The following is a 23,179-nucleotide window of genomic DNA, read 5'->3' as shown; positions in this document are numbered from 1 at the left end:
GGCTGGGGTGGTAGCTCAGTGGTAGAGTGTTTGTCTTGCACTATGAGGCACTAGGTTCGATCCTCAACACCACATAAAAGTAAATAAAATAAAGGTTTTGTGTTCCTCTACAACCAAAAAAATTTTTTTAGTTTTTAAATTAAAAAAAAAACAGCATTTTTTTTTAAATTGAAGATTTTATTCTATATAAAATTCATATGGAAATACAGACTTTTTTGGATGGAACAGTGGAAAGACTTCACAGCCTGACTCCTCCGCTACCCGGGCGGAGCTTGGGGGCGTGGAAAAGCATCGTAAGACTCCGAGCGACGTGCCTTCTAGCAGTTTCCACATGTTCCTGGAAGAGCGCAGACGCGCGGCCGAAGGCAGGTGGCAGCGCGCGCAGCTAGACGGGGCGACATTTCCATGTGGACGAAAAACGCGGAAGATTCTGCAGCCAACTCTCAATCGTAGCCCAGGGACGGAGCCCAAGAGTCCCCCTAATACCATGGTCCACAGGGGGAGCGCGCTAGGCGGCCCCGGGGCCCCGGGAGTGCGCGCCCCCGGCCCCAGCCGAGCCCTGGAAGCCGCACCTGGACTCCGGGTCAGGACCTTGACTTTCGTCTGTGCGCTGTGGGTGAGTTCCGGCTTCGGTTCTCGGAGGACACGTGCGCCCGGAGGGGCAGGAGGCCTGGGGGTCGTGGCGGGGGTGCCAGGCCCGGGTCGCTTGTCGCCTGGCATGCCCGGGCAGGACGCGCCCGGCGGCGGCGGCGGGAAAGGGAAAGTCCGGGTCCCGGTCCCACAGGACCGACCCGGGCCAGGAGGAGGGGAGGCGGTGCCCCGCGCGCCTCTCCACGGGTTGGGGACACTTTGGGGGCATTTCAAAATGGACAAGGCGAGTTCCACCTGGAAGGCAGCCAGGGACTTTTTTGCTTTTCCTTCACGCACGTCCGTCCTCGTGCGCTACCTTCCCACCGCGCTTCCGATCGGGTGAGCGAAGCCCCGCGGGGTCCCGCGGGGCCCAGGGACTTCGCCTGGCCTGCCTCCTCACTGCGGGAGGACGGCCGAAGGCAGGATACCAAGTTACAAAGTTACGACTTGAAACCTATTGGGGGACCGCGATTTCCTGTGAAGGAGGGAAAGGCGGGCGGGGGCGGGGTGCTTTCTAGGTTGCTGGAAGCTCCCGCTAATTACACTTTTCCAGGTTACTTGTATGTTAGGGGGAAAAAGCTTGAAACTTAAAAAAAAAAAAAAAAAGAAAAAAACCCACTTGTATTATTCCGTTTTCCATTGCTTCATCAAATACTTAGGACTGGTTCATATAGAAAGAAGTTTATTTATTTAGCTCTTGTGGAAGTTCAAGCACACAGCCCCAGCTGCTGTGAGGATCCTACTGATTGGTGGCTTTAGGGCGGGAGAGGGAGAGATCACAGGACAAGACAGGAACACTGAGGGGTATTGGGGTCAGGATCCTGTGTTTATATCAACCACCTCCTGGGCACTAAGAACTACCTTGTTTCTTTCCTGGACAAGGCCAGTAATGACCTAATATCATCCCATTAGGCCCCGCCTCTCAAAGGCCCCACCCACTCTGACCACCACCATCCCGGGGACATCCCCAACCAAGTCTGAATCATAGCAATAACCTTGCAAGTATCATGTCGTTTTTAATGTTTTCATGTAACCAATTCACTCCTAATCCAGGAAATAGCATTTTGTCACCATCTCAGAATAATTAGGAGATTTATTTTTTGAATATCAGTTTTATATTAGGTGGGATCCACATTTTTTGTTTTCGTTTTTTAAGCAACAGACACTTATTGTGGGATCCACATTTAGTGCTTCTCCAAGACTGGCTTATTTTTGTCAGGTCAGTGTGTATCCAGCTGAATGTAGACATCAGGGCCAAAAGTCTGAATTCGATGGTTTTGAAAATGTGAGACAGGCCTTCTGGCATCCCAAAGGGCCCTCTCATCCTTCCATAAGTCAGTCAGTCTTCCATCAGGTAGAGCTTTTTACAATTATGAAGCTAATACCAAATTACAAGAGATGTTTTATATTCGTACCTGCACCTTTTTTTCTTTTTAACAACAGGTTAGTATTTTACACGTGAACCATGGATTATCTTAATCTTCTATCCTATAGGTAGCTGTTCAGATTACATCTTGGTTTTGTTTTTGCTAATTCGAGCAGTATTGTAGTAAACGCCCTGGTATGTACCACAGGTACATATATCCATGTGCGCCATCTACTTGGGTAACTCCTTAGGAATGGAATTCTTGGGCCAACTGGTTAATAACTTTAGAATTTGTTCAGATATTGCTATATTCCCCTTCAAAAGAAGGTTCTACCAATTTGTTACTCACACCTAGAATATACAAACTTTCCTCTGTCCCTACACCCTTACCACACTGGATATAGAAACATTAACTCTTTGCTAATCTAAAAGGTAAAAAGTGATACGCCACAGCATTGTGTTTTTGATGCTGCAGCGCTATTAGAGATTTTCAAAGCTCGAGGGGATTTTCCAGGGTAGTAGATGAGCAGGAGACCCCAGATGAGGCAGCAAGAGAGCCCGGAATTCCAGCCCTGTCCTTGAAACCTTGGTGCCCGAGGCTAGTTTCTGCCTATAAATGGACACAGACCTTGCCCTGAACTGCCAGAGGGATTTCATCAGAGGAGGTCCGGCACAGAGCTTGGTTCTGAGGTCAGGTCCTCACCCTGTAAATGCTGGGATTGTCCATTGCCTGTGCCTGGACCTTCCACATAGGTCCCTCTCGATCAAAGTAGGAATTGGGAAGTTTTGGCATCTCACAGGCCCACACACTGGGTAGGGTTAGAGTACTGCAGTCAAAGGCCTGTGACCTGAGTGTGGTCCCAACTTTCTCTTGTGTCAGATGGTAAGAACACAAGTTCACTACAGCCATCTGTGAGCTGCAGTGACCTGGGTCACTGCATGAAATTGTGTGGGAGGACAGGTCACTTCCTCAGGGATAGTGTCGGCACTTTGGAGCTGAATCGCCACAGGGCACATATTGTCCACCTGTCAGTGGCTGTACCTGCTCGCACTGATACATTGATGTTGGCTCTCTGAGCCAAGGCAGGAATTTCTGAACAACAGTGTGGACAATTTATGGGGACCTCCTATTTGTGGTTCCTCAGCAGAGGCTGCAGGGCTGGCAAGATCCCCTCCCTGTGCTGCAGCCTGGAGCTGGTGCTTGGGTAGCTGAGACCACCTCTGTACTCAGTGGTGTGTCCTGGGTGGTGGTGGAGGTCCAGTTCTCCCAGCAAGTAGATGGTGAGCTCCATTCTTGGGATAGCCTGGACATGGGGGCAGGGTGGGGATCAGACTCTTTGTGAGTCATTTTTCATGGAAGCCCATTGAAAGATATGATTCTGGAAACCTAAATGACTAATAATGCCTAAGAGGCCCAACCCCCCTCATCTGGCCTCCTCTAAAGAGGCTTGGATGCCTGGTGAGACCTGCTGTGGTATTCTTGGGCTGAGGTTGTGGCTTAATTAAAATCAACATTGTGGGCTGGGGATGTGGCTCAAGTGGTAGTGCGCTCGCCTGGCATGCGTGCGGCCCGGGTTCGATCCTCAGCACCACATACAAACAAAGATGTTGTGTCTGCCGATAACTAAAAATAAATAAATATTAAAATTCTCTCTCTCTCTCCCCCCCCCCCGTCTCACTCTCTTTAAAAAAAAAAAAAATCAACATTGTGTGTGATAAGACTACAAACCTGAATATGTAAACACACACTTGCTGTGTGCCAGGCTTTGTCCTCAGCACCTTTCCATATGTTAACATATGTAACTCTATAACACCCAGGTTGCGTGGGAACCCTTGCCATCCTCATTTCACCTGAGCAGCTTGAAACAGCAAAGGTCATTTGGTGAGGAGAGAGCAGGGGTGGCTGAGCCTCAGCGGCAGCCCCACCATTGATTGAGTCCGTAGTCCTGCTGGCATGTCCCCAGGGGTGTATTCGGTGGCCATCTAGGAAGCCCACACTCAGCTGCACAGGGTCCCTCTTATTTCAAGAAAGAGAAACATGTCTAGAGGAGGGAAGGGGCTTCTCCAGAACCATGGAGCTATTCCATGTCTGGCTCTGGGCTATGAGCCAGATGGCTCAGAACGTCATCCAGGGGTGTTATTCTACAAACTACCAAACAAGCCAACAAACTTAGGAAGCAGACTTTGGACCACAGGAAGACCTTGACAAGAAGTCTTAAGCTGAAGTTAGAACTGTTCAGCTTCAGACAAACAGGGTGCTTCGGAGGGGAAATGGCGTTCTTGAGTCAGGAAATGGAGCCTAAGGTGACTCAGCACCAGAAGCAAGCTCCCCACCCTGCCCGACCCACACCCTGACATAAACACACACAAGACCCACGTCTATGGACTGACTCATCCATCCCCTAATCAAATCTCTGGCCACACTTTCAGTCTGTCACCATCAGAGGCAACCACAAACCAAAGAGCTGCCACAGTACTACTTTTCACTCCTCTCCCCCATGACTTTGGTTTTTCTTTGTATGACCCAGTGTCCCTCAGATGGTATTGTCACTTTTACTGGAGCAGCCCCGGTAGGCTCCTTTCGCCTTAGTTGACTTTGAAGTTATTAGGTCTGTGTCTCAGTGCCCTGTGAACCAGAGGTGTCCTGAGAAAAGGAGGTGCCAGTTCTTGCCATTGGTACTCCAGTTTCTTGCACAGTGAGGTCCCCAGGCTCTCACTCAATGAATGAATAACCTGGACCCCAGGATGCCTGCTCTAAGGCAGCTGAGTCAAATGCTGAGAATCTGCCCAGGTTCCAGGGCCCCAGGAGGCAGTTGCCAAGTTTTTGCTTGATATTACCAGAGTTGGGGGGCAGGGAGCACCATTTGTGGTGTTAAGAACATCAACCAGGCACAGTAGCGCATGCCTATAATCCCAGTGGCTTGGGAGGCTGATACAGAAGGATCGTGAGTTCAAAGCCAGCCTCAGCAGTGTAGCCAGACTCTGTCTCAAAATTAAAAATAAAAAGGGCTGGGGATGTTGCTCAGTGGTTAAGCACCCATGGATTCAATAATCCCAAGTGTAAAAAAAAAAAAAAAACGAACAATTCATTGAAGTCATGATAATAGTAAATTCACGTGTGCTAATAATAGATCTTTAAAATATGTGAAGGGAAAATGTCTGCAAGATTAAAGGCAGATCATATCAGCCCTTTCTCAGGAATTGATAGAATTAGCAGATGAAAATGTGGTAAATAATAACAAATCTGAACATTATCAACCACTTGATATATAGCATACGAAATATCCACTGAAAATTCATTCTTTTTTTCTTGTTTTTATTGGTACATTAAAATTACACATAGTTGTAGGATTCATTGGGACATACCTGTTTATCTTTTTTGAACTAATAAGGAAGTAACAAGAGGAAATTAATGGGGGCTGGATCTCAGTGGCAGAGTGCTCACGTAGCACATGAAAGGCCCTGGGTTTGATCCTCAGCCCCACATAAAAATAAATAAATAAAATAAATGTATTGTGTCCATCTACAACTAAATAAATAAATACACATACACACATATATACAGTTGTATATAGTAAATATATACATTTGTATATAGTAAATATATACATACATATATATGTGTATATACATATATATATATATATACATACATAATAAGTTAAATGAAATGAAACATGAACAATAAAAGGTAGTGACAAACCAGAAGCTGGATCCCTGGAATGATGAAAAAACTAATAAAATGGGCTGGGGATGTGGCTCAAGTGGTAGGGCACTCGCCTGGCATGTACGGGGTGCTGGGTTAGATCCTCAACACCACATAAAAATTAAAAAAAAAATAAAGATATTAAAAATACTTCAGTGTTTGTAAGTAATTATAAACTGTAATGTATGGATTTATAAATTTAAATAATTATATATTTTAAAGATTAATAAAATAAAATTAATACAATTCAGAATTAAAAAACAAGCCAGGCATGTTAGTGTCAAGTGCCTGTAATGCCAGCTGCTCGGGAAGTGAACTCAGAAGGATCACTTGAGCCCAGGAGTTTGAGACCACCTGGGTAACATAGCAAGACCCTGTCTGAAGGAAAGAAAGAAAAACAACAGCAAGGAGCATAAAATACTAATATCAAGAATTAATGATGGGATATTACAAACTCTGCCACCATTAAAAGGAAAAAACTGAGAGCTTATGAATTACTGATAATAAATCCAACAAGTTGGATGATATGGAAAAATTCCTAGAAAAATACACTTCACAAAATAGCCACAAGATGTAAAGATAATCTGAATTATCTTATACCTGTTTATGAATTAAAATTAATTATTTAAAAGCTGAAAATAATGAAAATTGGGGCTGATAATCATTTCACTGGTAATTCTGTAAATATTATGGAAAAAATATCACTAAAACAAATTGAAAAAATAGAAGGAGGCAATTTATCATCATTTTTATATAACATCATTATTTTTATATAATGCCTGTATATATTTGTAATATCTGACAAGGATATTACAAAAAAACAAAACTCTAATCAACATCCATTATAAATATGGATGTAAAAGACAGACAATTGAGTCTAGAAACTTTTAAAAAAATAATGTACTCTGAACAAATGGGGTTTATTTCAGGAATATGGTTTGATTAGCATTTGAAAATCAGTATTAGTCATGATATTAACAATGTGAAGGAAAAAAACCCTATATGAACATGTAAATTGTTTGCTAAAACTTAACACACATTCATAATAAAAAATTCTCATATTTAGAACAAAGGGGAACTTCCTCAATTTGATGTATTGCACGCATAATAAGCTACAGCTTTTTGTGAAAACTAAACACAAAGCTAGCAAAGGTAGTATATAATAAAAATTAGAGCAGATTTTTTAAAAAAAAAATAAAGAGTAGAAAACAGTGAAGAAAAATCAGTGAAACCAAAATTTGGTTATTTAAAAAGATCTGCAAGTGATGCTTGGTGGCACACACTTGTAATCCCAGTGACTCTGGAGGCTGGGGCAGGAAGATCTCAAATTTGAGGCCAGCTTTAGCAACTTAGTGAGTCCCTGTCTCAAAATAAAAAAGTTAAAAGGCTGGGGACATGGCTCAGTGATAGAGCACCCCTGGGTTCAATCCCCGGAACATCTACTACTATACTAGTAATAATAATAAATAAATTAAATTAAATAAGAAGATTCACAAAATGGACAAAACTTTTAAGACCTAAATAACCAAAATCATAAATGAAAATGAGAAATATAGCTGAATTTTCAGAAATCAATAGGACTTAAAGAGAATGCTCTGAGTAGGTGTACTTCAACATATTAGATCACATAGAGAAAAATGGATAAATTCTTGGAAACACACCAAGACTGAATTGTGAAGAACTAGAGGTTTTCAACAGAATTACAGCTAGTGAGGAGATTCAATCAGGGAGCCAATGCCTTCCAACAAAGAAAATCTCAGGACCAGGTGGCTTCCCTAGTGAATTCTACCAAACATTTAAATAAGCACCATGAATCCTCTTCAAATTCTTCCAAGAAGTTTGTGGAGAGGAGGAAATCCTTCCCAGTTCATTTTAGAACAAAATTAGAAGCCTCAAACTAATTGATTTCCAAAAATTTTACAAAGCTACGGTTCTCAGGACATTGAAGTACTAACGTAAAGAAGAGACAGACCAAATAGAATAGAGAGCTCAGAAATAAACCTTCCAACATTTGGTCACGTGATTCTCAACAAGGGTGCCAAGACCAACAGATGATGGAAAGGACAGTCTTTTCATGAAATATTGCCTTTTACCTTACACCATAGATGAAAGTCAACTCAAAGTTGATTAAGGACCTAAATGTAAGAGCTAAGATTATAAAACTTTTGGAAGAAAACAAGGGAAAAGCTTCACTACATTGGAGTTGACAATGATTTTTTTAAAGTATAACATCAAAAACACGGACAACAAGTAAAACTTGATAAATTGGACTACATCAAAAAAAAAAAACAAAAAAAACAAAAAAAAAAACTTCTTTGCCTCAAAGAAAAAGGACACATTTGATGGAGAAAAACAACCTACAGAATGGGAGAAATGAGATAAAAGGTCAATATCCAGAGTTTGTTTTATAAAAAACACCTGTAACGTAGCAATAAAATAAATGAACAGTACAATTCAAAAATAAGCAAAGAATATGAATAAGAAATTTATCCAAAGAAGATATACAAATATCCAACAAGCACGAAAATAGATGTTTAATACCACGAATTGTTAGGGAAATACAAATTGAAACCACAAAGAGATGGTCTGTCAAAACATGAATAACAGATTTGGGGGAGGATGTGGAGAAATTGCAACTTTTGTGCCCTTTTGGTGAATATATAAAGTGATGCAGACACTATGAAAAACAGGAGGACAGTTTCTTGAATAATTAAAGATAGGACTGCCATGTGATTAGCAATTCCACTTCTGGGTGTAGATCCAAAAGAATTGTTTGATTTGGTTTTTGCAAAGCTAGGAATCAAACCCAGAGCCTCAAACATGCCAGGCAAATGCTCTACCATTCAGCCACATCCCCAGCCCTTAGCAAAAGGATTGAAAATAGTCTTAAGGAGTTTTTGTACATGTTATGTCCATGAGTTTTATTCACAATAGCCAGAGGATAGGATCAACCCACTTATCCATTAATAGATGGATGGATAAACAAAATGCATATACACAGAAAGGAAATTTTAGTGTATGATACAATGTGAGTGGACCATGAGGGTATTTTGCTAAGTGATATAAGCCAGTCATGAAAAAATAAATTCAGTATGATTCCACTTATATGAGGTACGTAGATTACTCAAATTCACAGAAACTGAGTAGAATGGTGGTTGCCAGGGTGGAGGGGTGGGGAATGGGCAATGGTTCCATAGACACATACTTTCCATTTATCAAAATGAAAGAAATTCTGGATATTGGTTACACAAAAGTTTGAATGTGTCTAGCACGAATAACTGTACACTTAAATGATTAAGATGGTAAATTTTATCTTATGTTTATTTGACTACAATTTTTAAAAAGTGTATTTGTGTCCATGAGAGAGACCAAGAGGGAGACAAAATATTCCCATTAAGACAATAGAGTAGAGGTTGCAATTTCTGATGGAGGGAATGTGATTTTATTCTTGTAAAAACTTTCCTGTACTTTTCCATATCTGAGTAAACAGTGTTTTTTAATAAGTGAAAGAATAAAGGGGTTTTTCAAGTGTGTATCACTTGTCTAGCCCTAAGAAGCATAGATATAATCAAATGGCTGAGAGTTTTATAACTGGGAGGAAAATCCAAATTGTGTTTAGTTTTGGAAGCTGGGGTGGAGGGAGGAATGTGAGATGGATCTTATGATGGGTGAAGTCTGGAAGCCACTCATGCTAGTTCCTGCTTTGTCCCCATAGGTCCTACTTGAGCCAGCCACTGGTGCTAGAGCTTATTCACCAGATGACCTTTCAGAAGGATGGTGTCCTGCAGGTACATTCTAAGATTGAACTGTAATTTTTTTTTCTTTTTTTTTTTTTTTGTAACAGGGACTGAACCCAGCAGCACTTAACCACTAAGCTGCATCACCAGCCCTTTTTATCTTTTATTTTGAAACAGGATCTTGCTAAGTTATTTAGGTATTTATTGATCCTTTGCCACATCCAGGGTTATGAGGATTTTACCCCCAGGTTTTCTGCTTGTTTAGTTTAGTAGGCTTTGCTCTTACATTTAGGTATTTTATTCACTTTGAGATAATTACCGTATGTAGTGCCAGGTAAGGATTCAACTTCTTCCTCTTGTATGTGGCTATTCCAGATGCAGTTGTCCCAGCACAATTTTTTTTTTTTTTAAAGACTGTTCTTTCCCATTGAACGGTCTTGGCATCCTCGTTGAATATCAGTTCAATGTGAATATGTGAGTTTATTCTTGGATTCTCAGTTCTTTTCCATTTGTTTGTGTCTATCCTTTTGCCAGTACCAACTTGTAGTGTGTTTTAAAATCAAAGTGTGATTCTTCCTATTCTGCTTTCCTTTTCCAGGATTATTTTGGCTATACTGGGTTCCTTGAGATTCCATATGAACTTTGGAATCACCTTCACAATCTCTATAAAGAAGTCAGCTGACTTTCTGTAGGGATTGAGCTGAGTCTGTAGCCCAGTTTGGAGAGTATTGTCATCTTAACATTGTTGTTAAGTCTTTCAATCCATGAACATGGTATGTTTTCCCATTTATTTTAGATCTTCTTTAATTTCTCAGCAATTTTTAAAAAATTTTTTAGATAATAAACTTTGCATTTATTTTATTAAATTTATTCCTAACTACTTAATACTTGTTGATACTATTGTGAATGGAATTTTTCTTAGTCTTATTTTGGGATTGGCCATATTGTGAGCATACCACAATACAGTTGATTTTTTGTGTATTGATCTAGTGTTTTATAACCTTGCTGAACTTACATATGTGTAAGGTTCTTTCCATCCATTCCTTAGGGTTTTCTGCCTATAAGATGGTGTCATTAGTAAACACGGCTTTTATTTCCTTTTCAATCTGGGTGACATTTATTTCTTCTTCTTGCCTAATTGCCCTGATGAGAACCACTAGCACAGTGTTGAATAGTCAAGTGGCAAGAACAGATAGCTTTGGGGTGTGGCTGCCTTCCCAGCTGGTTTGCTAGCTGAAGTCTAAGGGCCTGGCTTTTTGAAACCTCTTCCCTGCCTTTGTTTTTGTGTATTGCTGCTTGACAGGTCTTCTCCATTTCCCTCCCTTCCTGGGGATCTGATGCACGCCTATCAATCTCCAGGGTCTTGTGGTTAGCCACCCACACCGCCAGGCTCTGCGGTTCCTGGACTTTGGTAACCGAGCAGCCGGGTGCTTGTCCGGGGCAGTTTTATTCCATCGACTGAAGATTCTCCTCTCTGGCCCCGACTGGCATCTTCCTCCCGGTTACCACTCGGATCTCCTGTCAAGGTCACGGTCTTCCCTCTCACCCGTTGGCACTGCCTGAACTCTGAGTCTGCTGTCATCAACCTCCTTTTGCTCAGATTCTTTCTGCTCATCTTCATCCTTTGTCGCCGCCTTGGCAGTGATCGCTGAGCTGCTGTCCTGTAGTCGCAGGGCAGCCACGCTCCTTGTCGTGGAGGTGTGCAGGAGGTGTGACCGCCTGGCTCCTGTGGCGGTGGCCACAGCCTCCTCAGCCCCCTCAGCCCCAGTGTGTGGGACGGCGGCTGCCCTGCATGCTGCCGACTCCAGACACCGTCAGCCCACGAACGCGAGCCGCTGCCTGTTGCTGCGACACAGACACAGTTGGCCACCTGCTGCAGTGTAGTGGAGCCTAAGGATCCAGGCGGTAGCAGAAGCCGGCCAAGCACTCGCTGGGTTGTCCACCTCTTCCTTGAGTTGGTTTCAGTGTTTGTTTTTCTAACAAATTGTCCCAAAGTTACCCAATTTGGGATGTACCGGGGTTTACAGCATACTCAGTACTTTTTTCAGATTCTCATATTTTCAGTCTCCTCCCTTTAGTGCCCTAGTCAACTGTGTTCAGAGAACCAGCTTTTGGTCACCATTAATTTCTTTCTTCCCTTACTGGCTGGTGGGCTGGGGATCGAACTAGGGCCACACACCTGTTAGGCAGGCGCTCTGCTGCTGAGCTGCATCCCAGCCCTGGTCTGATTGATGTTCTCCATTGTTTTTCTCATCTCTATTTAGTGCATTTCTGCTCTATCTGTATTATTTCCATGCCTTCTCACTTTCTTCACCTTTATTGTGCTTCCTTTTTCAGTATCTTAAAGTAGAATACTAGGTGATCCCTGTGATGTGACCAAAACAAACAAAACCCTAGATTTTGAAGGCTTGGTATTTAAACTATCTCACTATTACATACTGATTATAATTCATTGGACTTTATACTTTTTACTGTGGATACTCTGAGTCAGGATTTCTTGTGTGCTTTGTATTGGGCTTCTGTGGGGTGCTGGGCTAAGTTGTATAGTAGGTACAGAAAGGATGTGCTGAGCCAGATCGGGTAGAGTGGCTGTCCCTGTTTAGAGTCTCATGTTGGAGAGAGAATTCCTCTCACCACTGCCAGCTGCAGTGAAATTCATTCACGGGCTTTTCTCTCCAGGCTATTACCGGACTGAGACTGGGGCTTGCGAGATGTGCCAGGAGGGTGTGGATTACACCAACCATTCCAACAACCTCTCTTCCTGCATCCCCTGCAGCATCTGTAGAAATGGTACACAGCAAGCGGGCCCAGGGAGGGTGGTGGGCTGGGACTCGGATTCCACGTGGACTCAGAAACCTCAATTCCAGCCCAACTCGGTCTTCTTTCTGCCCTGCCCCATGATCATCTTTGATTCAATGAAACACAATTTTTTAAAAATGGAAATTTAACATGTAATGCATGCCGCTTTAGAAGGTAGTCATTTAAAACAGCAATAGGGAGGAGTAGGAGATTAATCTGCCCCCTGTGGAGGGGCTCCTTCACCCCCTCAGAAGCATTTTGGGGCAGTTGCTACTGCTGACACTGTCCCTTGATTTGTAAACTTGGCAAACACTTGCTGAACGTCTGCCCTGGGACAGGACAGGTACAGAGTGCACTGGGGCTGGCTATGAGAGGACATTTCCCTGGAGATGTCCTAAGAGGACTGAGCAGGTGACTCCAGCTACAATAGAGATAAGGACACTGGACTCCATAGACCAGGGCACATTTGAAAAGGATGTTGAAGGACAGATTCAAGGATTCCAAGTGGTAGATGGAGAACATCTCTCCATCCAGAGGTCCAGAACTGAAGGTTAGAGAACCTCATGCATTCAGGAGAAACGCCTGATTCAGTTCTGGGTCTGCTCCAAGTCTCCTGTCCTCTGCTCGGGATTTGGGGGTCCACTGACAGATTTCAAGCCACCACCTGCTTTGTTTTTGACCAAGATCCTTCTGAACATACAGGGAAGGGCAGAGGAGGAATGGAAGTCAGAGATGCAGGGCAGAGTGGAGTGGAAAGAAGGGAGTCTCTTTGAGCCTCCCCTCTGCCCTGTAGTCAGCCTCCGGCTGTGAGGGATCATGCTATGTTCTGTCCCCACCCTCAGGCTCCTCCGTCACTTCTTCTCAGTGTGGATTACTTTCTCTTCCCATGAGTTAGACCCTTCCTGACCTCAGGCCTCTCATTCGGTAACCTTCCACATAAACTCCAACACACATTCTGGTCTCCATTTCTTGGATCTCCTGAAACGTTTAGGTCTGTAGCCCAAGAAAATAAGTGACTGATGGAAAAGGCTGGATTTTATCCTGGTCCTGAGCCAGGTTCTCCATCCTGTGCTCTGACTTCCTGGCAGGGGCACGATGCTCCAGCCTCCACATCCCAAGGCCCTTCCTTGCACCTGACCTTGGGATCTAAAATTTGATGCATTAAATAATAAACTGTATTCTTCTATGTGACTCCAAATACAGGTGACAGCATCTTTATGCCTGGTACTCTGTTGCTGCAGGACCGGGCTGACTGGGGGGCGGGGGGGGGGTGTTCATGTGGAGAAGGACGGAGGAGTACCCCGGGAAATTCATCCCCAGAGCTCTTCCTTCATTTCCAGATAAAGAAAAGAAGAGTCCGTGCACCACCACCAGAGATGCAGAGTGCCAATGTAAACCAGGCACCTTCCAGGATCAAAACTCCCCTGAGTTCTGCCGAACGTGCTCGGACCGGTGAGATACTGGAGCTGGGAGCTCCCAGCAGCTCAAGGGAAGCCATAGAAGACCTGACTGTTTTAGTACCCCTTTCTCTTCCGGCCCTGCGGAGCCCCACAACCCCTCAGGTGTCCCTTGGGAGTTTCCTGAGCTTTCAGTGTCCTTTTCTGGTCCTTCTGCACATCCTCCCACCTGCGCTCACAGTGGTCCCTTCCCATCCTTTTCTCCCAGGACTTGTTCACTGGCCACAGGAGGCCATGACTTAGGTCCCATGGTCCTTTTGAGGGCCCCAGGATATGCTTGAATTCTTTTTGGAAACAGAAGAATGGGTAGAATTCAGCCAGGCTTCTGTTCATTTATATCCCAAGTCAGTAACAAAAATGTCATTTTCAATCAATTTTTGTGCAGCAGAAGCCCATGAAGACAAAAGCTCCCACAGCCCAGAAGAGGCATGTTAAGGCGGTGTGTGTGGCGCCCTCGAGGCTCCCAAGAAGGCTGGCTCAAGCCACTTCTGCCAGCCTCACCCCAGACTCCTGGCCCCTCAATAACACATCTTGTTCCTATTTGGGGCTTTCTGGGCCGATAGTTAATTTACTCTTCTCTCATGCTGGGTGTTTGCTATGCTTGGTAAGAAGGTCAGACAGGAAGGTCCGAGGAAGCTTAGTTGTGTTAAAGGTTAGCAGGAGGCTAGGCTCAGCTGTGGCTGCCTGGGCTCCTGCCATTCCCCCAGAGTGAGATCCCACCTTGCTCAGTAGCCAGGCCACGCAGCAGCACCCAGCAGAGAAGGCCCCTAAGGCTGCACCTCCACTCATAGCTGGGATTCTGAGGGATGGAAAGGTTTGTGCTCAGGTCCTTTCCCAGACTTAGGGGAGAGTTAGGGGTTGGGGGGTCCCTGGAGATACAAGGAGCCTGTCCTTTCTTTAACACCTTCTCAGGGACATTAGGCAGAGAGGGTGGCTCCCTCCTTCATGCTGTCTGGCCAGCCTTCCCTCACATCTTCCTGTTGTTTCCTGTCTCTGCACCCAGCTGCCACGGTGAGATGGTGGAGGAGAGTCCCTGTGTCCCCTGGAGTGACCGCAAATGTGTCCACAAAGACTCAGGTACCAAGGCCATCAGGGAAACCCTGGCTTCTGCAGAGCCAGTGACAGCCAACGTCAGCATTACTGCCTCTGTCCATCCCTCCTCAGACCGTAGAGTCGGATATATCGTGCTGGGCCTGGGCCTGTTTCTGGCTATGGTTGCTGTAATTTTTCTGCCTTGGATTACGTGGAGGTTTTCAAGGAGGAAGAAGATATTCAAATGTATAAAGAACATCTTTCCAAGTAAGTGTTGGCTGGGGGTGGGCATGCGAGCACCCTGCCCCCCATCCTGCTCCGTTCCCACACACAGAAATGCCCTCCCCAAATCCCAAAGCCGCTTATCCTCCCAGCCTGGCTGTTTATTCCCTGTGGTGACCCTGTCATCTCCCATCTCATGGCACCTCATGATCACCAGGATCCCACGAGTCCCAGTCTAGGACTGTCACCTCATCTCAGCCTGGTCCAGCTGGCAGTGCCCACCAGGCAGAAGTGTGATCTCTTTGACTAGGAACAAGTTAGGGTGACAAGTGGTCAGGGGCTAGACAGCTGTGGGCAGGGCAGAGCCAGGCAGACTGTGAACATGTCTCCCCATTTCTCCCCTGTGCTGTGTCTAGGTCCCCAGCCCAGACCGCCCAGCACTGCCCTCAGGGAGGTGGGTGAGGCCCCTGCCCATGTGCTAAGAGGATCCCTTTCTCTTCCAGGCTGTGGACAAGACTCTCAGCACGTGGACACAGTGAGTGGTCTCCCCTGTGCTTGGAGTCACTGAGCAGCACAGCCTGGGAAGGGCCATCCCTGTTTATCCTGTGATGCTGCCCTTGCTCTCTAAAGTGGCCTGGAACTCTGGGCCAACTGTCAGGGGCAAACGGCCATTGTGAGCTCCCTCTAGGCCTGTGGACCATACTGCTACCCTGTCCTTCCTGCTGCTTGGGAGACACCCTCTCCCATGACCTTGCCCCTGGGGGTGGGGTCACTTAGGACTTTGTCATTCTCCTTGGCACAACCCTAGGACCTTGGTGCCAGCAACAGATCATGGATGTCTGAGCCTGTGCCCACCTGGAGTGACCCCACTGAGACGGGGTGAGGACCTGGTAGGGAGTCCTAGGTGTGGGCTCCTGAGTGGTCTTTGTCTTCCCAAGGTCTCTATCCCAAGAAAGCTTGAAGCTCAGGACAATGACCACAATGAGATCCTAGCCAGCACGAACTCACCATCCACCGTGGACTCTGAGCAGCAAAGGAATGAACAACAGCTGGTGACACGTGTCACTGAAGAGTTCCCAGAGGAGGAAACAAGTCTGCTGGTGAGTGGGGACAGGCTGTGCCAGGCTGTAGACGGGGAGAGTGGGTGTCATCCTGAGGGGAAGTGGAGACTGAGGGAGGAAAGGGACTGTCTAGGTGGGGCTGCACCTGGTTCACGAGGTGACTGAGCTACTCTGGAACACTCTGCTTCATCTGGATCTCTGTCATGCTCAGGCTGCATCCCCAGAGCCTGGAGCCTACAGGCACAGATTGGGCACTGTGGTGTGGGTTGAGGATCGAACCAGGGCTGAGTACTTGTCACCAAGTACTTATTTTTTTAGTTGTAGATGGACAACTTTTTTATTTATTTATTTTTTATGTGGTGCTGAGGATCGAACCCAGGGCCCCATGCATGCAAGGCAAGTGCTGAGCTACAGCCCTAGCCCCCGTTTTGGTTATTTTTGATTCACCAACAGCGTTTTGTCCTAGGATCTTTGTAAGAAGATGTATTCCCCCGCCCGTACATTTTTTCCCATGTGGATAATAGAGTCCTAATTTCTTATCCTTTCATTTGGTGTGATATTTTCATGAATAGACGTTTTCATTTATAACTGGTGAGATTGCTAGATACATTAACTTTGTTTTTGCTCATCAGCTTAAGAAGTTTAGGGGATTAAACCCAGGGCCTTGTGCATGCAAGGCAAGCACTCTACCAACTGAGCTATATCCCTAGCCCCTTGCTCAACATAAGAAGAAACCCTCCCATTTCCTGGGAAGAAATATTTTTTTCAAGGATTTCCTTTTTGTACATTACAGTATAATCCAAGTGGAGTTTCTCTTGCAGTACCATAAGAAATGTGGTGCTGCTCAATTGCTCTAAGTCACTATCTAACTCTTCTGGCCCCAGTTAAATCCTGAGTCTCCCACATCCCTCTGCTCTTGGTACCCCTTGAATCACAACTCAAATGTTGATATTGACAGTGATGTCCTTTCTCCCAGGCTATTCCTGTTTCATTCTTGCATCAATACCCAGTTTCCCTTTAACAATGAGAAAGTAATAAATAAAAATATTCATTAAAAAGATCAATAATTGACCAGGCGACTGTAATCCCAGCAGCTCAGGAGGCTGAGGCAGGAGCATCTCGAGTTCAAAGCCAACCTCAGCAATGGTGAGGCGCTAAGCAACTCAGTGAGACCCTCTCTCTAATAAAATACAAAATTGGGCTGGGGCTATGGCTCAATGGTCGAGTGCCCCTGAGTTCAGTCCCCCATACCAAAACAAAAGAAAACAAAACAACCTAAAAAGGTCAATAATCCCTGCAACTTGATTAAATACCTTGATATTTTTAGAAAGATATAAATATATATTCAAAGTGAGAAAACTTAAACGGTATAGAAAGGGTCTCAACAAATAAGAGCTTCTTTCATTTCCCCCAGGTCCCAAGATAACTATGAGAGATAATTCCTTGTGATTCTTTCTCCAAGTCTTTATGCATAAGTTTATGGACATTTATTGAAAGGTCACATATTATATGCAATATTCTTTCACACATTGAAATTTTTTGTTTTAATAATAAACAAAATAACTTTTTCTTCATTTTTTAAAACTTAAAATTTGTCCCAGATACAATTTAGAATTCATTCATAAGATCTTCTCTATATCAAAATAATTGATTTTTTTTTCCTGATGCTGAGGATGGAACTCTGGGCCTCACTCATGCTAGACAAAGGCTTTTAACCACTGAACTGCATCCTCAGCCCCTAATTGGAATTTCTATTCCAGTTTACCTTAAATATGAAAATTTAATCTAGGACAAATTGAAATTTTGTCAGTATTCAATATTTTTCTTATCGCAGAAGTCAGCATTTCAAGACAAGTGTTTTTCTTCCAGCTAAATTAAGATCTGTCTTTTTCTACAAATAAATCATTTCTATTTCTTGACAGTGCTGCTTTCTTCGTACTTAAGCGTTTTATAAACTTTATAAATTGGGTCTTTTCGTGGCGTTTTCTAATGTATTGTTTCACTACATTTTTAGCCATTCATTCTGACTTCTGTTGCTCTTTCAATCCTTTTTAAACTTTAGGGTTTTTTACATATTCAAACATATATAAACAGTGATTCATTTTCCTGCTCCATTCCGAGACTCCTGCTCTGCGTTAATGTCTTCCCGCCTGCTGTGGAGCCAGAACTGTTGAGCACAGTGGGCAGCAATGCTGGGAAGGGCGAGGGAGCTTGCCTAGAAGCCCTGGGTTCTATCCCCAGCACAATTACAAAGAAGAGTGAGGAAAATAGGTCAGGGGGGAGGAAGGGAGGAAAACTGCTTAGCAAAGCACCTGTTGCATCTCAAGTGCCACCCCTGTGAATGACATTGGCTCATTTCATAGAGAAATGCATCTTTGGATTCCAAGCTGTTTTAAAACCTCAGAACTGGAGTTCAGTCTTACCAAGTGCCTGCCAGCCTTTGTGGTGATTGTGTCATGCTTTCATTTCCTTCTTTTGACTATTGATATGAGACATTGTTATTGATCAGAACACCTTCACATTCTTGAAACCAGCCATGACTTTGGATGGCAGCGCCTTCATATACAGGCTTCTACTGAGTCTCATAAAAATTCTGTAAGAGTCACGTGTGGTGGGGCTCACCTGTCATTCCAACCACTCGAAGGCTGAGACAGGAGGATCACAAGTTTGAGGCCAACCTGGGCAGTGAGACCCTGTCTCAAAGTAAAAACTAAAAAGAGCTGAGAACATAGTGCATTGGTAGAATGACCCTGGGTTCAATCCTCAGTACCAAAAGAAAAGAAAAATTTTCAAAAAGGGCTGGGGATGCGGGGCTGGGGATGTGGCTCAAGTGGTAGCGCGCTCACCTGGCATGCGTGCGGCCCGGGTTCGATCTTCAGCACCACATACAAACAAAGATGTTGTGTCCGCCGAAAACTAAAAAATAAATATTAAAAAATTCTCTCATTCTCTCTCTCTCTTTAAAAAAAAAAAAAAAAAAAGGCTGGGGATGCTTAAGACACTGGATTCAGTCCCCAGTACTGCAAAAATAAGAGAATAAAAGGCCTCTGAGAAGGCCGCTTCCTCCTGCTGGAGGTGGGAGGGAATCGACCAGAAGAGGAAGCTCTGGGTGGGGGAGCGAGCATTCCCTCTTGGTGGAGTGATGCTTGGAATGGAACACTTCAGGTGAGCATGCACACAGCCTGTGCGCGGCTCCAGGTGGCAAGTTTATTGCCAATCTCCACAGAGACCTGGAAGGGATAAGGGGGGTGGCCCAGATATCTCCAGGCTGGCTGGTTGTCAGAGGTCCCTGACTCTGACAGGGCATCTCCCCTTTGTTCCAGAGACCTGCAGAAACAGAGAGGTCTCCGATGAGAAGGAGGCCACTGGTTCCAGTAGAGGGAACTGATACCATTGAGAGTAAGTATTTCATGTGAGATGATGAACAGGCGCCCGGGGAACGGGAACAGGGTTTTAACTGCTGTCCCTGTGGCTGGTAGGGCTTCCCCAGGGCTGTTGATGCTGGATGCATGGGGTCCTATGCTGTTGTCACTGGGCTTTAGGAACCACCAATCCCCTTCTCGCTCTGCTTCTCCCATGGGGGCCCACCTGGTCCCTCCCCCATCATTTGCATCGTTCTATACCCGCCCACCATCCTCCCTCCTTGCTTGTAGTTCATCATCCCCCAGGTCCTCCTGAAGGCTTTTGCATACCTGACCTGTGGCCAGGCCCTGTTTGATGGGCCGTAGTGTAAACTACAATCTGGATTTCAAAGACTGAATGTCGATTATATGATGGAATAAGATTTTATAAATATCGAATCAAGTACAATGTCTTGTCAAAATGAATTTCATTTATTTCCTTTTACTTCTTAAAAGAGGCTATTAGAAAACATCAGCTCCTGTCCCTTCCGTTTCTCAGGCCGTGCTGGGCCATGCATTTCACACAAGTCTCGTTTAATCCTTCACAGCCCGTGAGCTGGATGCAGCTGATTGGTTTACAGGTTCACTTGTTCCTTGAGTCTTTTTGCCTCCATCCAGCATTGCCCAGTGGCAGTGTGGGAGTCAGGCAGAAGCCCTGCACCGCTAGGCCCTGCTCCTTCCATAGAGGCAGATGTGGCCACTCTGGCCCATATCACACATCACTTTCCTACTGCATAATAACTGTGCACCCACTTAGAGCAGTATTCTCTGCTCTCCCCCAGTGTGTTGGGTGCAGTGGGGCCCAGGCAGTGTTCATGGAAGCAGGTAGGGATGTTGGAACAACAGGTTCCTAGGCTTAGAGAGCTCATTAGTTTCCACATTTGAGTTCTAGACCTGATTTAGGATCCTCTGCCCTTGGTGAACTGCTTCTAATGCACGTGTCCTCCATGTTTCTCCTATCTAGCCATTCGGCAGTTCTTCAGTTGCCATCAGAACGTTGTACCCTATAAATCCTGGTATAAACTCATGCGGGTGCTGGGCCTTACAGATAATGAAATTCTTGTGATCAAAGATGGAATACAGAACCCGGAAGATTGCTTGTATGAGATGATGGTAAAATGGCTCAACAAAATGGGGCACAGTGCCTCCATCAACACCGTGCTGGATGCCTTGGAAACAATTGGCGAGAGAAATGCAAGGGAGAAAATCGAGGACTACATGGTGAATTCCGGAAAATTTATCTATCAGGAAGATGGAGCAGATCCTGCAAGGTCGCTTCTTTAGAAAGGCAAATGTTCCCTCCTTTGTCTTTTCTCCCCTCAAAAAAAAAGCCACTTGAACACAAGAAAGTAGGAAATAATCAAACTTCCACATGACAAGATCTGGAGCGCTTTCTTAATTCTTGTGCATTTGAAGAATGAAACCCTTGGACCAAGATGACTGTGTGTAACAGAAAGATGTATTGAAGCACAGGAAGGGACCTCCTGCAGTACAAGAGGGGCCCTAATAGTAGGCTTTCTCCTGCTGAGTGTGCTAGTCTATGGGTTTATATAGCACTTGGTTTGCTGCTATAGGACTTGAAAACTACTAAAGCCATTGCTAATTCTTGAGTTCCAACTTTCTTTCAAGTCTGCCCCACTTCCAGCCTAGTGTGGGGCTGCAGCAGGTGTCTGTACTGTGCCCAGGCCTGGCCTCTGAAGGATGACAGGTCGGTGTGCCTTGGCTTGCCTGGGTACTGGCTTTCTGTCCTGCCTATGGGGGCCACTCCATGGGCCGCAGGCAGCGCTTGCCAACCGCACTCGGACACACTTGGCTGCTCCACATCTGCTCCTCGGCTGGGACCAGTAGGCTGGCTGCATATAGCTTGGCAGCTGGGGGAAAGCCGTACCATTAAGACGTACGGCTCTTTTTTTTTTTTTAAGTGGCACTTTTTTATTCTAATACATCTTAATTTTTCCTTGTAACTATGTTTACGTGTTTACATTAACTTGTTTCTGTCATTATTTATGTGTTTTTGTAATTTGGTATGTTATAATGTAAGTGTTTGACGAGAATTCTTCTTCCTAATATGCACTTTGATTTAATGACTCTTCAGTGTTTAACCCAGTCTTTTAAACTTATAAACTTATTTATTTTCTGTTGGTGTTGGGGATCACTCAGGGCCTTGCACATGCTAGTCAAGAGCTCTACCACTGATCATCTCCAAACTTTAAATATGACACTTCTGTAAGTGTGTGAATAGTTCTTTTATTTACAGAAGATGTAGCAAGATCTTGGGGAGAACTATATTCTTCTGAAATCCTGACCTGGGCAGGGACCTTTGTTCCCTCCTCTATTGTTGGAAAGTGGGGTGGGAGATGGGTTAGATCAGAGGTGGTTCATGTTATTGAACTCTTGAGACCTCTCTGAACCTGGGGAAGAGGAGAGGGAACCTGTCCTTGATGTCTGCCTTGGTCTCAGAAAAGAACAATAGGCAGCACTCATGAATGTGAAATATTTGCTTACTAGACTACATGGTACCTCTTACTTGTGAATCTGAGCCCCAGAGCTGCATTTTGGGGTACAGAGTTGTACTTGAGAACCCAAGACCTCTATATGCACAGAGGGCTTCTGGATATGACATTCAACTCAGAAACACAGATTCTTAAATTCTGATATAGAAAGACCTAAAATGGCTTTGGGCATTTTGTCCTGGCTTTCTCCTCTATATTTAATTCCTCATGAACTATTGGAGACTACCTTCCAGCAAAACCTTCTCCAGAGCATTCCAGTCACAGAAGGACAAATTCATGGAGATGGTAGTTCTCATCTCAAGGCATTGAATGTTTTCCCATTTCAGGGCTTGTATGACTCGCCAAAGCTAGAGGCACATTAAGGATGTGGCCTCTGCAGGAGGATTGCAAGTCCAAAGCCAGCCTCAGCCAAAGGGAGGTGCTAAGCACCTGAGTGAGACCCTGTCTAAATAAAATACAAAATAGGGCTGGGGCTGTGGCTCAGTTGTCGAGTGCCCCTGAGTTCAATCCCGGGTACCCTCACCCCAAAAAAGGGATAAGATGTGGCCTCTGAGTCCTCAAAGAACTAGAAATGGAACCACCATTTGACCCAGTTATCTGACTCCTTGGTTTATACCCAAAGGACTTAAATCAGTGTACTACAGTGACATGGCCACATCAATGTTTATAAGTAGCTCAATTCACAATAGCTAAGCTATGGAACCAACCTAGCTGCCCTTCAACAGATGAATGGCTAAAGAAAGTGTACATATGTATATATACACAATGGAATACTACTCAGCCACAAAAGAACAAAATTATGGCATTTGCCAGTAAATGGATGGAACTGGAGACTACCATGTTAAGTGAAATAATCCAATCCCCCAAAACCAAAGGCCAAATGTTATGCAGATAGTAACTCACAATAAGCAGCTCTGCGGTTGTGGTGGGAAATACGAGTTCACTGGATTAGACGGGAATAAAGGGGAGGGAGTAGGAAAGACAGCTGAATGAGACACAACTTTCCTACATTCAAATACGGACACACAACCAGTGTAACCCACATCATGTACGACCACAAGCATGGGAAGTCATACTCCATGTGTGTATAATATGTATAACTAAAAAGAAATAAAAAATATTTTTAAAGAATGTGGCCTCTGTGCATCTTTAGGAGAGGGGACCCTTTCATCTTCCCATACCCTTCCCCGCCCTTCCAGGTCCCCCAAGCTGCTCCTGGCTGCTTTCTGGACGTTAGCCTTTGCTGCTGCTTTGG

General features: G+C 44.7%; 1 protein-coding gene across 2 annotated transcripts; it reads left to right on the top strand.

Annotated features, from left to right (window-relative positions):
* Positions 1–293: 293 nt before the first annotated feature.
* LOC124094791 (tumor necrosis factor receptor superfamily member 10A) lies at positions 294–23,055 on the top strand. 2 transcript variants are annotated; one of them, XM_046447755.2, is made up of 10 exons: positions 294–616; positions 9,418–9,490; positions 12,119–12,229; positions 13,579–13,690; positions 14,699–14,772; positions 14,860–14,994; positions 15,453–15,484; positions 15,888–16,049; positions 19,334–19,409; positions 20,376–23,055. In XM_046447755.2, exons 1-10 carry the CDS (start codon positions 332–334, stop codon positions 20,693–20,695), a joined length of 1,380 nt encoding a protein of 459 aa, XP_046303711.1. In that variant the 5' UTR covers positions 294–331; the 3' UTR covers positions 20,696–23,055. The 2 variants fall into 2 exon arrangements, with proteins under 2 accessions (XP_046303711.1, XP_046303710.1); XM_046447754.2 differs by having other exon boundaries at positions 14,699–14,994.
* The last annotated feature ends 124 nt before the right edge of the window (positions 23,056–23,179 follow it).

The sequence above is a fragment of the Marmota monax genome, unplaced genomic scaffold (assembly GCF_021218885.2).
Source record: "Marmota monax isolate L192 unplaced genomic scaffold, Marmota_monax_Labrador192_F-V1.1 WCK01_AAM20220418_F8-fsc00040, whole genome shotgun sequence".
Taxonomy (NCBI): Eukaryota; Metazoa; Chordata; class Mammalia; order Rodentia; family Sciuridae; genus Marmota; species Marmota monax.
The sequence above is the reverse complement of the archived record's forward strand: the minus strand, read 5'-3'. Positions and strand labels throughout refer to the sequence as shown.